At 37.4% G+C, this 20,000-nt stretch overlaps 2 protein-coding genes across 9 annotated transcripts in view; both read right to left on the bottom strand.

The window, feature by feature from the left end:
- Nucleotides 1-5,656: 5,656 nt before the first annotated feature.
- Nucleotides 5,657-13,021, bottom strand: LOC119577879 (circumsporozoite protein-like). Of its 8 annotated transcripts, none has more exons than XM_037925507.1 (4): nt 12,870-13,021; nt 6,804-6,878; nt 5,811-6,234; nt 5,657-5,774 (listed from the first exon to the last, which is right to left on the bottom strand). In XM_037925507.1, exons 1-4 carry the CDS (start codon nt 12,873-12,875, stop codon nt 5,707-5,709), a joined length of 573 nt encoding a protein of 190 aa, XP_037781435.1. In that variant the 5' UTR covers nt 12,876-13,021; the 3' UTR covers nt 5,657-5,706. The 8 variants fall into 8 exon arrangements, with proteins under 8 accessions (XP_037781435.1, XP_037781436.1, XP_037781439.1 ...); XM_037925508.1 differs by having other exon boundaries at nt 5,657-5,966; nt 6,015-6,234; XM_037925511.1 differs by having other exon boundaries at nt 5,657-5,966; nt 6,027-6,234.
- A 2,573-nt stretch (nt 13,022-15,594) lies between these two features.
- LOC119577878 overlaps nt 15,595-20,000 on the bottom strand; it is a 10,655-nt gene continuing 6,249 nt past the window's right edge. Inside the window, exons 6-9 of the mRNA XM_037925505.1 lie at nt 19,417-19,524; nt 18,892-19,081; nt 18,242-18,456; nt 15,595-16,857 (exon numbers count right to left, since the gene is read on the bottom strand). Of these exons, the coding sequence (XP_037781433.1) occupies nt 16,611-16,857; nt 18,242-18,456; nt 18,892-19,081; nt 19,417-19,524 (760 nt within the window). The 3' untranslated portion in view covers nt 15,595-16,610. The remainder of the gene's footprint in view (nt 16,858-18,241; nt 18,457-18,891; nt 19,082-19,416; nt 19,525-20,000) is intronic.

Genomic DNA, 20,000 nt, shown 5'->3' with positions numbered 1-20,000 from the left:
TATATATTATATTATATCATAATACTTTTCTATAGATTAATTATATATATATAAATATATATATTCTATAAATCTATTATATCATCTATATAAAATATATATATATTATATCTATATATATATATTCTTTTTAAATATAATAATATATGTAAATCTAATATTATATGTAAATATAATTTATATGTACTATACAAATATATATATGTAATATAAATATATATATGTAATATCTATCTCTATTATCTTTCCTATATATATTTTATTTTTCCTCTATATTTATATTTCCCTATCTATATTTATATTTACATATCTATTTATATTTACATATATATATTTTTCTATCTATTCGCCTATATTTTATATCTACATATATATATTATTCTACATCTATCCATTTATATTTCACTATATCATTTATCTTTACTATCATTATTTCTCTTTATCTATATCATTTCTATATATATTATATCTATATCATCTATATATATATTATATATATTATTATATTTACATGTATATATCATTTATAGTAAATATCATATCTTATATATACTTCATATATCTCTATATATTAACTATCTATATGTCAATCTAAATATCTCTATATATATCTCTGTAATTACTCTATATCTGTAATATAAATATATATATGTAATTAACATCTATTCATGTACTCTAACTATTATATCTGTAATATAAATATAATCTATGTAATAACTAAATTCTATGTAATATAATATCTCTATGTAATAACTTATAATTATATTAATATACTATATATAATTAATCTATCATCATATATATAAATATAAATATCTATTACTCTCATCTATCTAAATATATAAATATATATAATCTCCCTATATACCTATATATAATATCCATCTCCTTATATAAATATATACTATATCATCTTATAATATATATAAATATAAATATATATATATAATATCATATCTATCCATTCCTCTATATAATATATATATTATATACATATAATCTCATCATAACTTACTACTAATATCTATACTCTCCATAACATTCTATAAATCTACATAATATATTAACATTATTACTATAAATAAATTTTAAATATCTCTCTATAACTTAATAAATATATATAAATATAACTAAATATATATTCTAATATAAATAATTCTATACCTTAATAATATTCATCACTATAAATAATTAATCCATATAAATCATATCTATATATATATACTAATTCAACATATATTACCTACCTAATATCCAATACCTACTCAATCATATCCTACCTATACTAAATATACAATATTATACCATATAATAAATCTAAATAAATATATCAATCATATCTACATAATATAATAAACTATATTAAATCTAAATAAATTATAATAATATATTAAATCTATCCCATATCTAAATATACTCTAATATACTACTCTATCATTATAAATTTATCACCTATTATCAAAAATATATAAATATATATAAATCTTATAAATATATATCAATCTATATTCATAATTCTCATAATATATCATAAATACTAAATCACCCTCTATAAATATATATAAATATCTATAAATATATATACATATATAACATATATAAAATCATATATAATATTACCATATCTATAAATATCTAAAATATATAAATATATAAAATATATATAAATATATATAATATTTAAATATATATATATACTATACACTATCTATAAATATATATCATATTTTTAATATCTCTCAATCTATTCTACATTATCATTCATATATATAATATCATATAACCTATCTCTACATCTATCTACACTCTTATCAATCTTAAAATCTTCTAAATCTATTACATATCTCTACACTCTTTATATCATATAATTATCTATCAATCTTTACTATCTTCTATATACTATATATAACACTATCTCTCCTATATACCTATATTACTCAATCATATCAATATATATAATATCTATACCTACTCTCTCACTATCTATAAATATATATCATAATCTAAAAATTTCTACCTCTATATCTATATAAATATATATAATCTCTCTACTATATATAATATATATACCTCTATATCCTTATTACATATTTATCATCATCTTTAACTTATCTCAATATCTTTCTTATATACATATATCTAACATTATCTATCATCTCTATCATATTAAACTTCTATCCTATATATCCCTTATCTCTATCTATAAATATCTATAATCTATCTCAAATATTATTCTCATCTATAAATATTCTTATTATATATATAACTATCTTCCATATATTAACTATTCCTATTCTACTTATACATTATATCTATATCATAATCTCTCTAATTTATAATTCTCAATCTACATCTACCAACTACTCACAAATATACACTCTCCATATCCCCATATACATACTTACTAATCTCTAATATACTATAACTATACTCATCTACCTCCATCTCTAATATTCTTTTATATTTATATTTCATATTTATTTTCTTTTTTTTATTTTTATTTACATTATTTATATTTGTTATATATATTTTATATCTTTATATAATTATATAGAGCGGTCTCCCCACGTCTGTTCCGATGAAATGGAGCTGCCACAGTTGATTGTTTTACAGATGTAATTTATTAGTGCGGAGGCTTGCCAAAAGATTGCCATCGTTATACAAGAAGGACTTAAAGTGTGGTATGATCCGTGGCTGGGATACGTGAGAAGCTTGGTTGGTTATGAAAGTGGACAGCGTGTGGCATGCTAGTGTATCTGCTGTTCATTGCCGGGGATTTCAACATGGTTGGGCACCCCAGCAAATTTGATTGTTTTATGGCGTGTGGACAGGTAGAACAACCAGTTTCTGGATCTTATAAACAAGGGGGTTGGTGTGTATTGACTTTATGAGAGTTTAATGGTTACGGGAGTCAGTAAAAATTGTAAAAGAGAAGAGGAGAGTGAGTATATGTGTTTTAGAGCAAAAGGAGTGCATACAGTTCTGTAGCAAGGACACTGGTTCAGGAGGGAGTATTTGAAAGTACGAGTGGGAGATTACTGCAAAACCAGCACCGGAGGTGGATTTGGCCATCAGTATATACGTGAATACTAAGGAATGAGTGGAGACATGGTCAAGGAAATGGGTGAGAAGGACAGTAGGAGGGATATTTGACTGGTGGTGGTGTCTCAATTATAGGGGCAAAGGAAGGTGGAGGCGATTGTGTGGTAGGGGAAGAAGGGGTGGAACGTTTGTTCTGTCTGTTACGGGTAGTGCGAGGAGGGAGAGGGGAGGTGTTGGGGTTGTTAGTGGTGATTGGAGTATCTGTAGTAGAGATTGGAGTGTTTGGATTTAGGATGGCAAAAGAGTTTGACTGGGGAAGGTAGGAGGTAGAAGAGGGGGGTTAGATGTAGGGGGGGTGGGTTTAGGAGAATTGGTAGAATGAGCAGTATTACTGGAGTAAGGAGTAAGAGAAAAACCACGTCGACGTGCTTCCTGTCTGGCTTCACGTAGTATGAGTCCAAGTTTTGAATCAGAGTTGCTAACCTCAGACTCAAATTTGTAGGTGGGAACAGCCCTGTAAAATACATTATGGGGGCCGCCACAGTTGGCACATGTGCGTGATTGTGCAGAGCAGTTAGATCGGGTATGGCCAGGTTGGGCACATAGTGGGCATCTGGCTGTGGAACGGCAATGTTTGGCTGGGTGTCCTAGATGCCAACAATTATGGCACTGACGTAGAGGAGGTTGGTATGAACGAACAGGGAGGTATTCTCCTCCTATATAGACGTTAAAGGGAAGGTCATGTCTACGGAAGGTAATTTTGGCTATGTTAGTGAGTTTCTTTCGATGACCATTGTACTGTTGTTGCATCATAGTCTGAGACAGGCAAGTAGGTCTTCTCCACAATCTGACCAATCTTTGTCATAGATTGGGCAGTTTGCTGGGGAGATTGAAACTGTTCCAGTGCAAGTATTGAGGGTTGGATGGGGTTACCATATAGGTCAGTTAGTTTTGTTAATGCTATAGCTTGGTTTTCGGATATTACTGTGACAAGACGGGAGCGGTCGGGTCGGCTACGGAGAGAGACTTTACCTACTTGTTTTTGGAGACATTGTTGGAAGAGAAGGGTGTTGTCAGAGTAGGGAGCTGTGGGAGGGATCACGAAAAATCGGTCCCATTTGGCTGCGCTAAAGAGTATTCAAGATTGTTGTAGAGATAGGGGTAGTAGAAGGGCGGGGGCGTGACGAAGATGGAGTAGTGTTGAGGGAGGTAGTGTTATGGAGAGGTGGGCAACTAAGGCTGTAAGGTATTAATAAGGGAGGATGGGGTGGTTGATGTTGGAGGTTGTAGGGGTAGAGGTGTTGAAGTTGAGCATGCTGAGAGAGTGGAAATGTTCCTTAAGGGTTAATTGTTGGCTACTGTACTAGTAGGCATTGATGAGGGGGTAGTTATTACAGTGTTCGGAGCCGTGGTCAGGGAATCGGGTGGGTTTACATCATTGGGGCTATTTGGTATAGGGGCATTGCCCCTAATAGTGGGGATACGTTTTCATTACTGGCCATGGTAAGCCTGGATTATGTTGGGGATAAAAACAGTCCACCCCTCAGGGTCCCCTTGAGGGGTAAGGGCTAGGTAACTAAATCAGGGGAATACCGTGCCCATGGCTCCCTCAGGCCGTTCAGGACTGGCACAAAGTCAGCCTTTCATCCTTTCAGCACGGCTCTCACACCTTAGGAGGTGGATAGCAGAAGAGTTTGGTGAAGGGACAGAAACGAAAAGTGGGAAGGAAAAAAAAAGACCATGCAAAATTAGTTGAGTAAGGTGGAGTCCCAGGGTTGGGGAGTTCCCCATCATTGGGTCCCAGTCTCCGCCTCCTAAGCCCCCCCACGACAACAACGGGCAAGGGATTGGGGGGGGGGGAGGACAATAAGAATGGTAATAAAGAGGGTGAATTAGAACATCAAAACCCTGCAGGATATGGAGAGGGGGTTGTTGGAGAGGAATTTTCAGTAGTGGGTAGATGATTCGGAATAGAGGGAGATGTTAGTTAATATCGAGAATGGAATATTAGTATCAGAGGCTGGAGCCGTGGTCAAAGGAGAGGCAGGGGTCGGGATAGGATGGGGTATGGGGGTGAAGTATAGCATTGTGATAAAGTATTGTGGCAAAAAAAGGGGTAAAAATGAGTTAACAATTAGGGTGGACAGAAGGGAATGGATAAGAGAAGGAAAAGGAAAAGAAAAGAGGGACGAGACCATGCAAAACTAGTCGAGGCGATGGTTAAGGCTTAAGGTTGGGGTGATCTACATTGGGCCCTACTCTCCATCTTTTCAGCCTGCTCATGACAACGAGCAAGGAGGGGGGGGGAGGGGCGATATATTTAGGTAGCGCCCCATCTCCATTTTATCTAGCAGCTCTCTGAAAGTTCCATTCACACAATCGAGTAATGGCCGCCAGGTTTAACTCGTTTAAAAATTAATTATATCCTGATACAATGCAAGACTGTTGCAGAGTAAATACAAAGCGTTAAAGGAAGCCTTGTATAATTCGGCGAAACTTTAGATATTGACTGCCAATTACCTTTGCTTGCTCGCTAAATTTCTTTTTATTCTTTTTTTTTAAGACTAATTTCAAGTATGTGGACTGGCTTTTACATGTTTATAAAACTCATACAAACTTTGGCTTATTTTATTAATCATGGTACACAAGTTTTATGCGACTTAGTTATCGTCCTGCCGCTACACCAGCTTTTCCACCTGTCGTTCCACCTGCCGCTGCACCAGCTTTTCCACCTGTCGTTCCACCTGCCGTGCCAGTAGCTTTTCCACCTGTCGTTCCACCTGTCGTGCCAGTAGTTTTTCCACCTGTCGTTCCACCAGTCGTGCCAGTAGTTTTTCCACCTGTCGTTCCACCTGTTGTACCAGTAGCTTTTCCACCTGTCGTTCCACCTGTTGTGCCAGTAGCTTTTCCACCTGTCGTTCCACCTGTTGTGCCAGTAGCTTTTCCACCTGTCGTGCCAGTAGCTTTTCCACCTGTCGTTCCACCTGTTGTGCCAGTAGCTTTTCCACCTGTCGTTCCACCTGTTGTGCCAGTAGCTTTTCCACCTATATTAACCGTTACCCTATTATCACAATCTATAAGCTGATCAAAGCAAGTTCCAGAGAGCGGCGAAATGCTGATGCACGCTTGGAACTTCGTTGAACACATTGCAGAAAGCCTCCCAACACCAAAGATTCTCCCGGTATCCGTTATCTGGGGAAAAAAGATCCATTTATTAAATAAATAAAAAAAAAACACCATTTAGCCAACAATAATGGATCATGATATAGACAGAACTAAATGTAATAATACTGAAAGCCCTAGCACACTAGCCCTTTTTCGTTTCCGTATGAACCTTCGGTATGGAAACGGAATGACCCTATTACACTACCAACGCAGCGAACATAGCGACCATGTAAACAAACAAGGGGCCATCCGAGCGAGGTCCCGGGAATCACACAAGCACTCATACAGATCACGCTATTTGAAAAAAATTATGTATAGTGTATATAGAAAAATGCAAGTTAATATTCTAGAATGATAATTTACTCTAATTTACCAAAAAAAAAAAAGCAAAAAAAATCTGGCTTTACAAAGACTCCGTAAAACGAGATCAAGACGGAAATTAATCAGATGGAAATGGTTGCTATTGTCTCATTGTAGGTGGTGTTCTGTTTGCGGGAAACAGAAAATTGGGACGGAAAAAATTACTGAAAAAGTGCTAGTGTGATAGGGCCTAAAAAAAAGACCATTAAAAGCGTTTGTTATACGAGAATACTCACATCTTCATGAGAGTGGCTGTGGCTATCTTCACCCATTGCACTCGCTACTGCAACCAGCGCCATAAGTATGAAGACCTAAAAAAAAAAAAGATTGAATAAATGAGATTTGCATTCTGGGAATTCAGTATATTTTCCTTTTAAATTATGCGCTGAAAACCTTTTCAGTATTGTCTATTATATATATATATATATATATATATATATATATATATATATATATATATATATATATACACACACACACACATACATACACAAATGTATATACATACATACACATATACACAATGACCGTAAATCATTTACAAATTACTCATTACTTAAGTTCTACGAGTGCCTGTCTGTGGACATTGATGTTCATTACTAAACACGACCTTCAAGTTCAACCTTAAAGATTCCTTGCTCTACAAGGTAAGTCAAGCTATTCAAAATTCCACTGCGACAGATGACCCACAAAATCGATTCTGTTCGTTACTGTTCATTCTGTATGAAGCGTGAATGCACGACTTCAGAAAATGTTCCATTCACACGGGCTATTAAAACGTATGAATCAGTAAATCTAACTGGAAATAAATATTAAGGGCCATGAAATTTGATTTGGAATGTTTGTTTATTTCTAAGTTATCATATGGGGGTTGATACTCGCATAAAACTTTCCTTATCCACGTTTCTTCTAATACACCTATATTATTCCACGTAGTCATGAACAGCCAGCTTTGTGTTTTGCTGGTTTACGTAAACTCTGTTCAGTAGTAATTCCGGCTTAATTTGTTCTAAAGGTCAATATTAAAGAGCAACGCACAAAGAGGGAAATGGACGCCGTCATCTTGTAGATCAAAAAGTCAAACACAGGGACAGCTTCAGCGGCCTCATTTACCGCGAAGTGACAAATGTCCACTGCATTGAGAAGCCCAGAACACCTTCTTACAGCCAATCCTTAATATAGCGTTTTCTTTTTAAGTTGGCACGATGTGACGTAACTTATTCCCAGACGGTAAAATATGCAAGCATCGGCTTCGCACCGTATTTTGGGGAAGTATTAGCAGGATTTACACAAAAATAGAAAAAGCATTTTTAAAGCATGTTTGTTGACACTACGGGGTCGGGAGCCATATTTCACATGTAATTACGGTCTACAATTCTACTGTTAAATCCGAATTACTTTTTGCCTGATTGACGAACAATACAAATGCATTAAATCCTGATTGAACCAACAAGGTTAATGTTAATGAGAGCGACACAGATGGAGGGAAATGGACACTGACATCTTATAGAGCAAAATAAATAGTGTAATAAACACAGGTCAGCTGCAGCGACCTCCTATTTACCGCGAAATGAGTTCCCAAATATTTTTTTAATTAATTTCCTCTACCTAACGATTTTGGGGGATGCGTGGGAAAACCGGGGGTTGAGGGGGGTGGGAGTAAATGGATGGCACTGGATGTCAAACAGGAACCTGCAGAAATCTAAAAGTGATTTAAAAGCCAAATTTTCTGACGAGCACCATAAAATAGCTCCCGAGTAAACAAGCGCAAAAAGTCCGTTTTCATAAAAAGTCGAGCCAAGTTTCGAACAATGCAATTACAGTCTGGTTTAGTCGCACTTAAGTAAACTTTGGATTAATGGTAAATTTCAAGTTTTAACCAGCCTCCGACTTTCGAAAAAAAAAAATGGAATCTTACTTTGTGGTTTAACGCTGTTATGATTTCCGCCGCATTTGACTCGATGGGGGGCGGAATTTGCATTCCCGGAACTTGCAAATGTGTAAGTCCGCTTCGCACTACTTTAGGGAGGAATTTGCATGATCTACAGAGGAAAACAGGACAAAAAAAAAACTTTAAAGCTGTTTGCTGGAACTACGGGGGCAGGACCCATGTTTCACCTATACAATTACGGTATACAATTCTGAGGTTAAATCCGGGATTACTTCTGGCCTGATTGACACAATACAAATGCATTAAGTCATGATTGGACAAAAGCAACTTTTTAATATGAAAATGCGTTTCGAAAGTTTCCTGATGACCGTATTAAATGTATACATGAGGGTATACATGAGGCTTCATTATTTGTTCTTCAAATAGAAATGGTACTTTATTGATTGATGGCATTGACAAATGCAAAGCAAAGCAAAGCAAAGAAAGCGCTATTGACAGTTACGCGGATGTTCTTAAACCACTAACTTTAAACATTTTAGTGACAGCTTGCAAACCCAAGTGATGATTAGCATCAAATATGGCAACATTTCAATACTTATACTGGTCTTAAATGTAAGATGAAATTTATTGACCTTTGCCCAAGCCCAAAATACTTCGGTGGCCGTGACGAAAGCTTTAGCCCGATTTCGTCGCGCGCGAGACGGCTACACCCAATCATTCAACTACGGTCGTTTTTTAATAACGAAGTCGGTAATATTTCTTTTATAAATACTGCGTGTAATATTGTCCTATTAGAAGTATGGTTTTTTATTGCATGAATTTGCTAATTACTTTAAAATTACTTCGTGCAATATATATGTAGATTTTGCCGGTTCTCGTTATAACCAAGTTAACTGTATCAAACTTTATATCGTCGCGCCTCGTTATTACGCTTCACCACAATACGTCGACCTCAAGGTGGTAGTATTTCCAGGGGCAAAGGTCTTTTCGCGATTTGTAAAACTCAGCCGGCTTTCAATATTTTTTCACACGTACACTTGCTTTGGCAGCGGACGGACACGCTGAACGTTTTTCACAGGCGAGAGCAGGGATTTCCAGAGGGGGGATGATTTTCTTTATGAATAAATTGCGGGCCAGGTATTGTGGTATATCTTCACTTTTAATACCTGGCCACTTGGCCCACTCCTTAAGATCTCTCCACAACCTTTCAATGTTCAGTGTGTATTTGTGGGTCTACAGTTTTCAGAATGATTAATACTCGGCTGTTTGTAACCATGATGCTGTAGGTTACGGTAGGTAGCCCATCCATTACCATGTTTGGTTTTATTTCTTAATTAGGGGTATGGGCGTGTCAGCACTGCGGTCAGTGCCAAGCAATGGCACGACGATTTTTTTTACTCACACGCTCAATGCCCCCAAAGACCCAAACCTGGCTCTACTGTCTACCCCTATTGTATTTTCGGCGCACGAGCAGCGTCTCGATCTCTACGATTACACCGGCACCTCCTACTGAATTTTAATTTTGTAACCAGAACAAAAACTCCAATCTCCGCTAATTGGCTTAGAAATACAAATGCATTTAATAACTTGAGCATGATACCAATACTTTTGCAGCCAATGATTCAAACTTTTTAAAAGGTTCCAATGTGTCCCCTGCACAAACGTGCCTGTGTAATCGCTGGTCAAGAAAACGCAACTTTTGCGCCGTTTCCTCTTTGCTATTTGTCCATCTTCCACAATATCACATGTCGATCTTACCGGTATTTGCAAGGTAAATTGCAATGTGGGCAGTTTACCGCTTTTGGCAAAACACCGTTTGCTCTCAGGAATTCTATAGCGTCTTTTTTTTTTTTTTTTTTTTTTTTTTAATAATAATGATAATCAGATAACTATAGTATTGAGGATATCACCCTGCGCATCAGATCCAGTTTATGCAGATTTTGTAAATTTTCCTTGTCGACTATACATACGTGTAGCACAAATGATGGCTTGTGGTTGGTTTATGCTATTTCCTGTAATACTATTGGCTCTCGTGACAATTGTCACGCGCATGTGGTGTACAATAAAAGTTTCAAAAGTTTTGTGCGCAGTACCTTTTTTGAAAATCGCGCGCAATTTTTCAGTTTTTGCCCGTAATAGGGACCAGACATCGATTCGTGCAGAGTGAGAAATTTATCAGTTACTGTAAATACTCGCTATTATGATGGTGTTATTCTTGTATTGTCATTTTGTGTAGAAACAAAATCACCATGTAAGTATATACGGAATTTATCTACTTACGAAATGAAGATGTTACAATAAACGTAGCAAAATAAAACCGCATCAGTGTTTTGTTTACAAAAATTAGGAGAGCATATCGGATGACGATTTTTAAAATATTGAGTCAATTGGTTCTGTGACACTTGCGTGTCCAATAACTTATTTTTGAGTTGGGACGGATGTGCATAGATAGGTTTTAGATTTATTTGTTCTATCATTTGCATATATTTTCCGTCTTAAAAATGACTAGTTGAAACTACTTGTACCGGATTAATTTCTTCCCGGACAATAAATCAGATTTGTCCTCGTGTGATGAGAACGAATCTGCTCACTTCCGTCACATTCACCAGCTGACAATCTTCTGATTAGACAAGTCCTGATAGCAGGGGAGGGCATGAATTAGATCAGGGAAATTATGGGGTAAATCAGGCCGAAATAAGAATAGAACAGAAATGTGTAAAACAACCACGAAAAACGCTTAAAATGATGAAACTCTACGGACTACCGCGCCAGCCTTCGAAGAACTTCTAATGTCAAACCCATCGTTCAGTAAAAATCTACGGGATTTCATATAATCCACATCACTTTAACCTGTGGGATTTATACACGACGATCTATATATTCTCTGCCCAGGAGGCTCTGCAGGGGACGACCCTCGTAATATAAGCGTCTAGCTAGTTCCTACGTCCCCTGGACCCGTGGCTTTAATAAAATACGACCTATACATTCTCTACTCAGGGGGCTCTGCTTCCTAGACCCCCAGGGAGCTGAGCCTTTATATAGCGAAACACCGCTTCCTTCAATGGGCAGAATTGCTTGGGTAATTGTTACCGAGACCGACACCCTCCCGGAGACTAAGTTCCAAAATCAGATTTTTTATATCTTTCCTCTACCCAACGATCTTGCGGGATGCGTGGGGAATCGGGGGTTGAAGGGGGGGGGGGGTAATGGATGGCACTGGATGTCAATGGGAGCCTGCAGAAATCGAAGTTGATTTTTTGAAAACTAGCCAAATTTTGTCCGACGAAGGAAGTAAACGATTAAAATCGGCTATTGAAACTCTACGGACGTCCCGCCATCGTTGAAAGTTTACGGACCGATGCGCCAGTTTTCGAAGAAAAAAAAAAACTAAGGAAATAAATCTAACAATGCATCCTAACCAATAAACTAACCTAACCTTAACCCTGTGGGATTTATACACTACGATCTGACCCCTGGACCCCCGTGGTATTGTATGCACCTAGCCAGGGAGCGTAGCCCCCTGGACCCATGGGTAATATATACGCCTACCCAGGGGGGAACGCCCCCTGGACCCCCAGGGTAAAACCACATACCTTTATATAGCGAAACACGGAGAGTTTTTTCGCTTCCGTCTATGGTCACAATTGCTTGGTTTTTAATCACTTTTTCGGCTTTTGGGGCACATGATGGGTTCAAATATCAGGCTGTGCTAGAGACTAATGTCTTTGTCCTGTTGATCCTCAATATGGCTTTAAAGACCCGTAATCGACGCAGCACTTAAAATGAAACATTTCTCACCGGCGCTTCTCAACTAATGACGTCGCATGGCCTGTCAAATCTCCCGGTGGCAAAACGCACATGCGTACAAGGATACTGTACAGAATAGCGTAAATAACCAAAAAGGTATAAAAATGCATTACATACATGAATTCGGAAAAACAGACTCTGGTTACGCGTCACATTTGTTTTGGTCCTCGTAAGGCAAGTACGATGGGGACGAAAACTGGCTTAGTTTTCGTCAAAGTAACCATTTCCTAGACAGGGGGGTTAAGTCTACCTGTCTAGTGAATTAATGTACCCCCCCCCCCTTTACTAGCACTTTGTGCCTATCTAAAAAATAAATAAATAGATAAATAAAACACGACAGTAAGAGGTCTGTTGTGGGTTGTGGACAGTCTCAGAGCGGTGATATGCAGCGGATATTTTCATTTCAAAGTAAATATAAGACTGGTGCGGCTTTACCGGTGTTGCTTATTACTCTATTTTTTGATGCTCTGTAAGTTGACAGTGACCATTTCCCTCTATCTCTCTGCGTCGTTCTCGGTAACATTAACCAAATCAAGTTATCATATTTAAACTGAACACCGATCGCCTTACAATGATAATAATTATTATTATAGCTCAATATTACCTTCATTATTCCGACAGCTTCCTTCTTTCCTTCACACACTTAGCGGTCAGCAGAGGTAGAACCAAACCACTTGACGAGTTTTCGGGAACTGCGTTGTCTCGGCCATTCTTGTTGATTTCCGCGCAGACTTGAAAAGGAAGGTTGGGAAACGAGGTGATTTGGTGGGAATGGTTGTTTCCCAGTGTGGTAACGATTTTCTGTTGGTTTCAGATAGCGTTAGCGGTGTTTTATTTTGTTCCATTTTATTTTATTTTACTTTATTCATCTATCTATTCAGTATTATTTCCTGTGTATGGACGCGCGCGTGTGCGTGTACAGCTGTAATTGACGTTAGTTGCGCATACCATTGATCCAAATACCTCTGTTTCGTCGATCTTGGAATCCATTTCAACTATAACATAATATTAAAGCTAAACCTATCATCATCTATGCCAAGGGTTCCCAACCCGGGGGCCATGGTCCCCAGAGGGGCCACAGGGTACTCTCTGGGGGCCACGCAGGAATCTGAAAGTTATGACGTCGAATTAAGCTGAATTTAATTTACCTGTCGTACTTACATAAAATTCTCTCACGACAAATAAACTGTGTGTTTTTACCCTGGGGGTCCAGGGGACAGAGCTATGTAATATATAAAACGTATAAATCCCAGGTTGGGAGCCACTGATATACGGATTGTGTTTATCGAATGTAGGAAAGTATTAATGAAAATAAATAATTCCGCAGTGCTAGAGGATACACTGAACTTATTAAATACATCTTGCATTATTTGAATCCGAATATGTAACACGTAACATTAATTACAAGCGGAAATTTGTAGTGGAAAATTGAATGATTAAAAAAATTACGACAAATGTAGTAAACTCTAAAAGCTTACAAGTGTACCAAGTGTTCTTGGTGCAGGTGTATCAGGGTACGCTCAGGTGGAATTTCAAGACGCAATTCTCATTTATGATAACGTGACCATAATAGTAGGCGTAATCAATTACTTGTAATCAATTGTTTAGGGTCCAGCGTAAAATTTCCTAGTAATCGATTTTAATTTCGAGTAATCGATTACCAATCGATTACTCCCAGAATGAAGGTTGAACTAAGAGGACAGACTAAATATATTTTGATATAAAACAACTCACCATGACGTTTTTTTTTTACTCTACTTGGTGGTGCAAAATATTTTTTTGTACGAATGTTTGGTTATGTTTGTTTTTTCTTTTCTTTTCTTTTCTTTTCTTTTTTTTCTTTTTATTAAAAAATTGCAGGTGCGCATTTACTCGCCGCGCTCCTTCACGCCCGTTATCGCCCGGGTGTTTGGGTAGTGGGGGGGAAGGGGGGAGGGATGGCGAACACACACAGCAGCAGACAGCCAGCCACGCACACATCGCGCACCACAAACAACACGCACACACACACACACACACAACACCACACACATCAGCACACACACACACACGCGCGCGCTCTCACACACACACACACACACACACACACACACACACACAACACACACACACCACACACACACAACATACATACCACACAACAGTAGAGCGAACAGAGAGAAGATACACAAAACAGAAAGAACAACACAATACCAAACACATAAAGTACTACTATACTAAAATACACACACAACCATCGACAGAACTTACTACAAACATCCTTGACATCCAAAACAATCCACATCACCCCATCCCTACACACCACTTCACAACCTCTCTCTCTCTCTTCTCCACTACATCTATCTCTCTTCATTCTCTTCATTCTCCTTCCCCCTCTACTTCCTCTCTCTCTCTCTCTCCTCTCTCTCTCCTTCTTCACTCTCCTCTCCTCATCCCCTCTTTCTCTCTCCTCGCTCCTATCTCTCTCTTTCTCTCTCTCTCTCTCTTCTCTCTCTCTCTTCCTCTCTCTCTCTCTCTCTCTCTCTCTCTCTCCCATCTCCCTTCTCTCTTCTCTCTCTCCTCTCCTCTCCTTCTCTCTCTCTCTCTTCTCTCTCTCTCTCTTCTCTCTCTCTCTCTCTTCTCTCTCTCTCTCTCTCTCTCTCTCTCTCTCTCTCTCTCTTCTCTCTCTAGCTCTATCTCCCCCTTCTCTTTCTCTCTCCTTCCCTCCCCCCTTCTTTCTCATTTTCCTTCCTTCCCCCTTCTCTGTCTCTTTCCTCTCCCCCCTTTTCTTTCTCTCCTTCCCTCCCCTTTCTCTTTCTCTCCCTCCGCCCCCCCATCTCTCTCCCTTCTCTCTCGCTCTCTCTCTCTCTCCCTTCCCTCCCCCTCTCTCTATCTATCTATATCTCTCTGTTAACAAGAAAAAAAAATATTTCATGAACACTGAATTATTACAACTATCATTAGTTAAACTAGGCGTAATGGTAATAGTTGTGCAATATGCATGATCTTTTCATTATGAGTACGTACATAATCATCACCATACATTGTGAATCATCACCACTGACACCATTTGTATATGCGGCATATCAAACCACAGTCTTTATTGTAACTTTTATTATCACTCGCATTTTCAAGAATTTGTAAGTCATTTTTATTATAAAATTAGATATACGTATTCCAAGACATACAATTATAGAAACTTGTGCAATCAGTAATTAACTATTTTTCAAAAAACAACTGAGTAAAAACAGGGTTTAAACAAAGCCAAATGATAATGAAAATAATATGAATTAATGACATGGAAACTAGTGATCAAAGGGAACATGGGAATGGGACAGTAGAAATATATATTGCTTTTTCTTTTTTAATATAAAAATATACAAATGTTTCTCCTCTGTCTGTACACCTGCATGTTGCTGACTTAATATGTGCAGTTTCACCATGCCATTTGCATACATTTTACAGGTCTGCAAAGTTTTTCTCGGAAGAATTTCAGTAGCAACACTAATTTGCTTGGTTTCTCCTGCCAAACACCCGTGTTCATTTCGTGGTTCTTTGGGGTTGGACTTAAATCTAGACTTCATTTTCATTTCCATTCATACGTCGCTGAGATTATGAACTGAAACATCAAGTCAACCTTGATGTAAGTTATACATTTTAAAGTAAATTTGAAATTTTCATTTCCTCCATATTTACTGATACACTGCTCCATTTCGTAATTAACACCATATCTAAATCTTTGTTTTTCTTTATTTTATTTACTTATTTTTATTTTACTTTTTTTGGGGGGAGTGCGTAGTGCTTTCAAAACTACATCCTTCTTGTTTATTTGTAATGTCAAAACTCGGCAAGTAGCCCCCGACGCACCTTCCCAATGATGTAAGGAAAACATTATACCCAACACAAGTTTCACTGGAGATATAAAGAATTGCGCCAAGTGAAATAAGTCTCGTTTTGATAAACATATAGAAGATCATATACTGCGATATACTGTGGGCGAATCAATTGCTTAAGACATTCTTACTTTTTCAGGGGCAGCATTCCCAGCGTCTTCCCTTTAATTTATAAAGATTTTTTCATCCGATAACTAGGGTTTTGTGGTCTGATACTATTTTCATGGGTAGTAGTCTTTCATGTCTAAACTTTGTAGATATAAACTGATTGACAATGTCATATAGGTGGTTAAAGAAGTTTCCTTAAAAGTTAAACGCATCTGAAAATTATTCAAGATTTCACTTGGCTACGCTTACGTATCAATCGACTAACAAGTAAGTCTGTAGAATATTAAATCTAGACCTCACTTTAGTTTCACAAAATCAACGTTGAAGTTTAGAGACAAATTTTACAAGCCTGAAACTGTCAGTTTTCATCTGTGACCCTCCGTGTTGATGGCTGTTACATTGGCGCCCGAAGCCTCTTGAGCGATGAGTTTACACAGCTGAATGTCCCTCACGTCTCCCCATCCGCCGCTCGGGGTGCTCTTGCCTTTCCTCTTCATATAAGTCCCGTGTAGCACGAGGTTCTTCGGGAAAAGCTTGTTTGTGTCGTACCTCAGCTTGACTTTCTCGATCTCTCTCTTTATATTACAGGTCGCAGCTTTGAAGTGTGTTCCACTGGAGGAGAGACATGCAGATACATATGAACATGGGAGAATTAAAAGCACGCTGGGTCGTCAAATGAGAAGTCAACAACCTAGTTAGCATAATCCCTCGTTGATGTTATGTACCATTTGTATCGCTGTGTAACGCGTGAGGATGTCATGAATAGCTACTGTTGTGATGCACCTGGCAGTCTGCACAGCTGTGATGCCGTGAAATGCACACTAGGAAATGCTAGACAGTCGCTTGCCTTCCTGAGTCTTTTTTTTTTTTTTTTCGCTTTTATACTATTTACTTTTAAAAGCAAAAAAAGAAAAAAAAACTGACACTGATGTCAACAGATTTCACTATCTACTTTTGTTAGCAAACAAAACTCTACTGCAGCAAACAATAAGGCATTATCAGCAGTGTCTAACTTTTATATTAATTTCAAGCGGGTGGGGAAGAAGAGAAGAAAGGGGAAAGACAGAGGGAGAAATACAGAGAGGTGAGGAGATATAGATAACTATATATGTATCTGTGTACACGGATATGTGTACACACACACACATATATGTGTGTATATGTATGTATGTATATATATATATATATATATATATATATATATATGATATATATATATGTATATATATTATATATATGTATATATATGTGTATATATATATATATATATATATATTATATATATATATATATATATATATATATATATATATATATATTATCATCATGGTAATTATCATTGATATCAATCTTACTTGTAAGGGGGAGGAGGTGCCCCTAGATCTGACATTGCGTCACACAACTGTTGCATACTAAGGAATTATATTGGTCAGATTCTGTTGATTAAATGGTTATAATGTATATTTTAACATACATATGTGCTCGCTGACAAATACAGGAAAGCAACCTGGAAACCTCACATAACACACTGTTACTAAATACGTAGAACACTGGTTGTGCAATTGACCTTTCAGTTGTCCCTTATTGCACATTTAAATCACTGACAGACAAAATAATATTTGATTTCTGAGGTGAAGAAAATTAGATGTAATCATATCATACATCTGCAGCTATATTCTGTACTCTAGTAATGGCCCACACTGTCAAACTCTGTAGAAACGTGTGTATATATCTGTGTGTGTGTGTGTGTGTGTGTGTGTGTGTGTGTGTGTGTGTGTGTGTGTGTGTGTGTGTGTGTGTGTGTGTGTGTGTGTGTGTGTTTGTGCTCACATGATGGAATAAGGATATATGTATACATGTGTCTGTTGAACTCCTAAAACCTTTCTCTCTAAAATGGACTGCAGCTTTAAATAACAAACCCTTACAAAGCTCTCGTGCCCTACATATACGTTTACCTCGCTTACTCCCAAGGTATGCATGCCTGGGTGCAACTCACCATGTTCCTATGTGTGCCACCCTGGACAATTCTACGCGAAGCATACCCAGATGAGGCCTTATATGTTGGAGTACCATGTAGGAGAGCGTCAGATCCCAGTTATAATCATCGTAGGTGCAGAAAACGTCACTTAACTTCTTGATGGTCTCCCAGGCATCACGGTCCAAGGTGTAGCCAAGGTTATAGCCACTCACAGGCCAGTCTCCCATTAACATCTGAGAGGAAAGGAGTGGTAAGATATTTCGATTTTCTAAAATGATTATCTACAGTAGGTAGGCATATATATATATATATATATATATATATATATATATATATATATATATGTGTGTGTGTGTGTGTGTGTGTGTGTGTGTGTGTGTGTGTGTGTGTGTGTGTGTGTGTGCACATACACACATTCACACATGCATGCACCTGTGCTCAATATGTATTTATTTTATGTTGCCTGGAATTACAAGATATTTTATAAGAGGCTGTATGCAGATGGGGCTAGGAACGGGCATCAAAATATTTAATATTTATGTGGTTACAGATAATAATACATTCTACCGAATCTACTACCTGTGGCAAAGTTTTGAACCAGCCCGTTCACAAAAGGATTACGCTGTCTGAATAACGACAAACTAAGATAAAACTATGGTGAGTCGTACTTTTTCAGGTAAAGCTTTTTTGAGCTGGTAATTCCCGAGTCCCATCACATGGCACGTTGGGCAAACACTGGGCCTTTGATGCAACAACAAGTTCAGGACATGTAGGGTGTCGGGAAGGAGGTAGTGGTCCTCCTCCAGACTGAGTACAGTCCCTGTCCAGTTTTTGGTCACGCGTAGCACATCGAACACTCTACCAAAACAGTTACATGCATCATGAAATGTGCTGCGAGCATGATTATAACCGATAGGGAAAATATATGATTATCTTGTAAATTTACAATAAAATAGAAAAACGAGGAGTGATAGTAGATAAAAGATTATATAAATGCGTATGATGAAAATGATTTTTAAAAATTCACAAGTGTTCTGTGAGTCACCATTTTTTCCTCGGATCAGTTTCAACACATCTTTGATCGAATGGTCCGGAACAAAAGACTCATCTTCTCGACCATACTTATCCCGTCCACTGTATGACGAGTGTTCGGCAAATTAGCTCCAAATCTAAATAACTGCAGCTCGCCCTACCTGTTGATCTTCCACCACCAGTGGTGTTTGATTTGGGTAAACTGTGGCTCCCGGTAGTGCCCGTACTTATCTGGCCAAGCCTTGTTTAAGCAGTCTTGGTCACTGTCCCTGTTGGAGAAGAGTAACATAAAGAAGTATTCATGTAAGTGTAGTTATACAGAGTAAGCCAATCTTAAATTATCCGGAAAATATTAAATAGTCGTGGAAATACACACGAATACATTTATAACGCTTCAAAAATTTATTGGTTTGATTTGTGGTTGGATGATATAATTCCAAAAAAATCATAATTACGGTCATAAAATTTTAACATCCATCATGGTCATTTCTCCGGTTTAATACCAAGAAGTGAAAGATGTCACGTCAGCATGTTATAATTTTGTAATAAATCTGATTATATCACGTACACATATACTATCTCTTTCCCATTATTATTCACTTTTCTACTTAAACCCAACAATAGACAGTCTACGTTGCTATCTACTTTTGGAAACAGTATAATTAGATTAGCTCTGGAGTGGTTCATCAGATGATCAATAACATCTTTGTCACGGCATTTGTGTGTGTGTGTGTGTGATTTGTAA

This window comes from Penaeus monodon, chromosome 10, assembly GCF_015228065.2.
Source record: "Penaeus monodon isolate SGIC_2016 chromosome 10, NSTDA_Pmon_1, whole genome shotgun sequence".
NCBI classification, from domain to species: Eukaryota; Metazoa; Arthropoda; class Malacostraca; order Decapoda; family Penaeidae; genus Penaeus; species Penaeus monodon.
The sequence above is the reverse complement of the archived record's forward strand: the minus strand, read 5'-3'. Positions and strand labels throughout refer to the sequence as shown.

Excerpts from the sequence above, each read along its gene's own strand:
- LOC119577879 (XM_037925506.1), bottom strand. Across the intron at positions 6,235-6,803 it reads ACAGCCACTCTCATGAAGAT|ATAACGGATACCGGGAGAAT; the intron begins GTGAGTATTCTC and ends TTTTTTCCCCAG.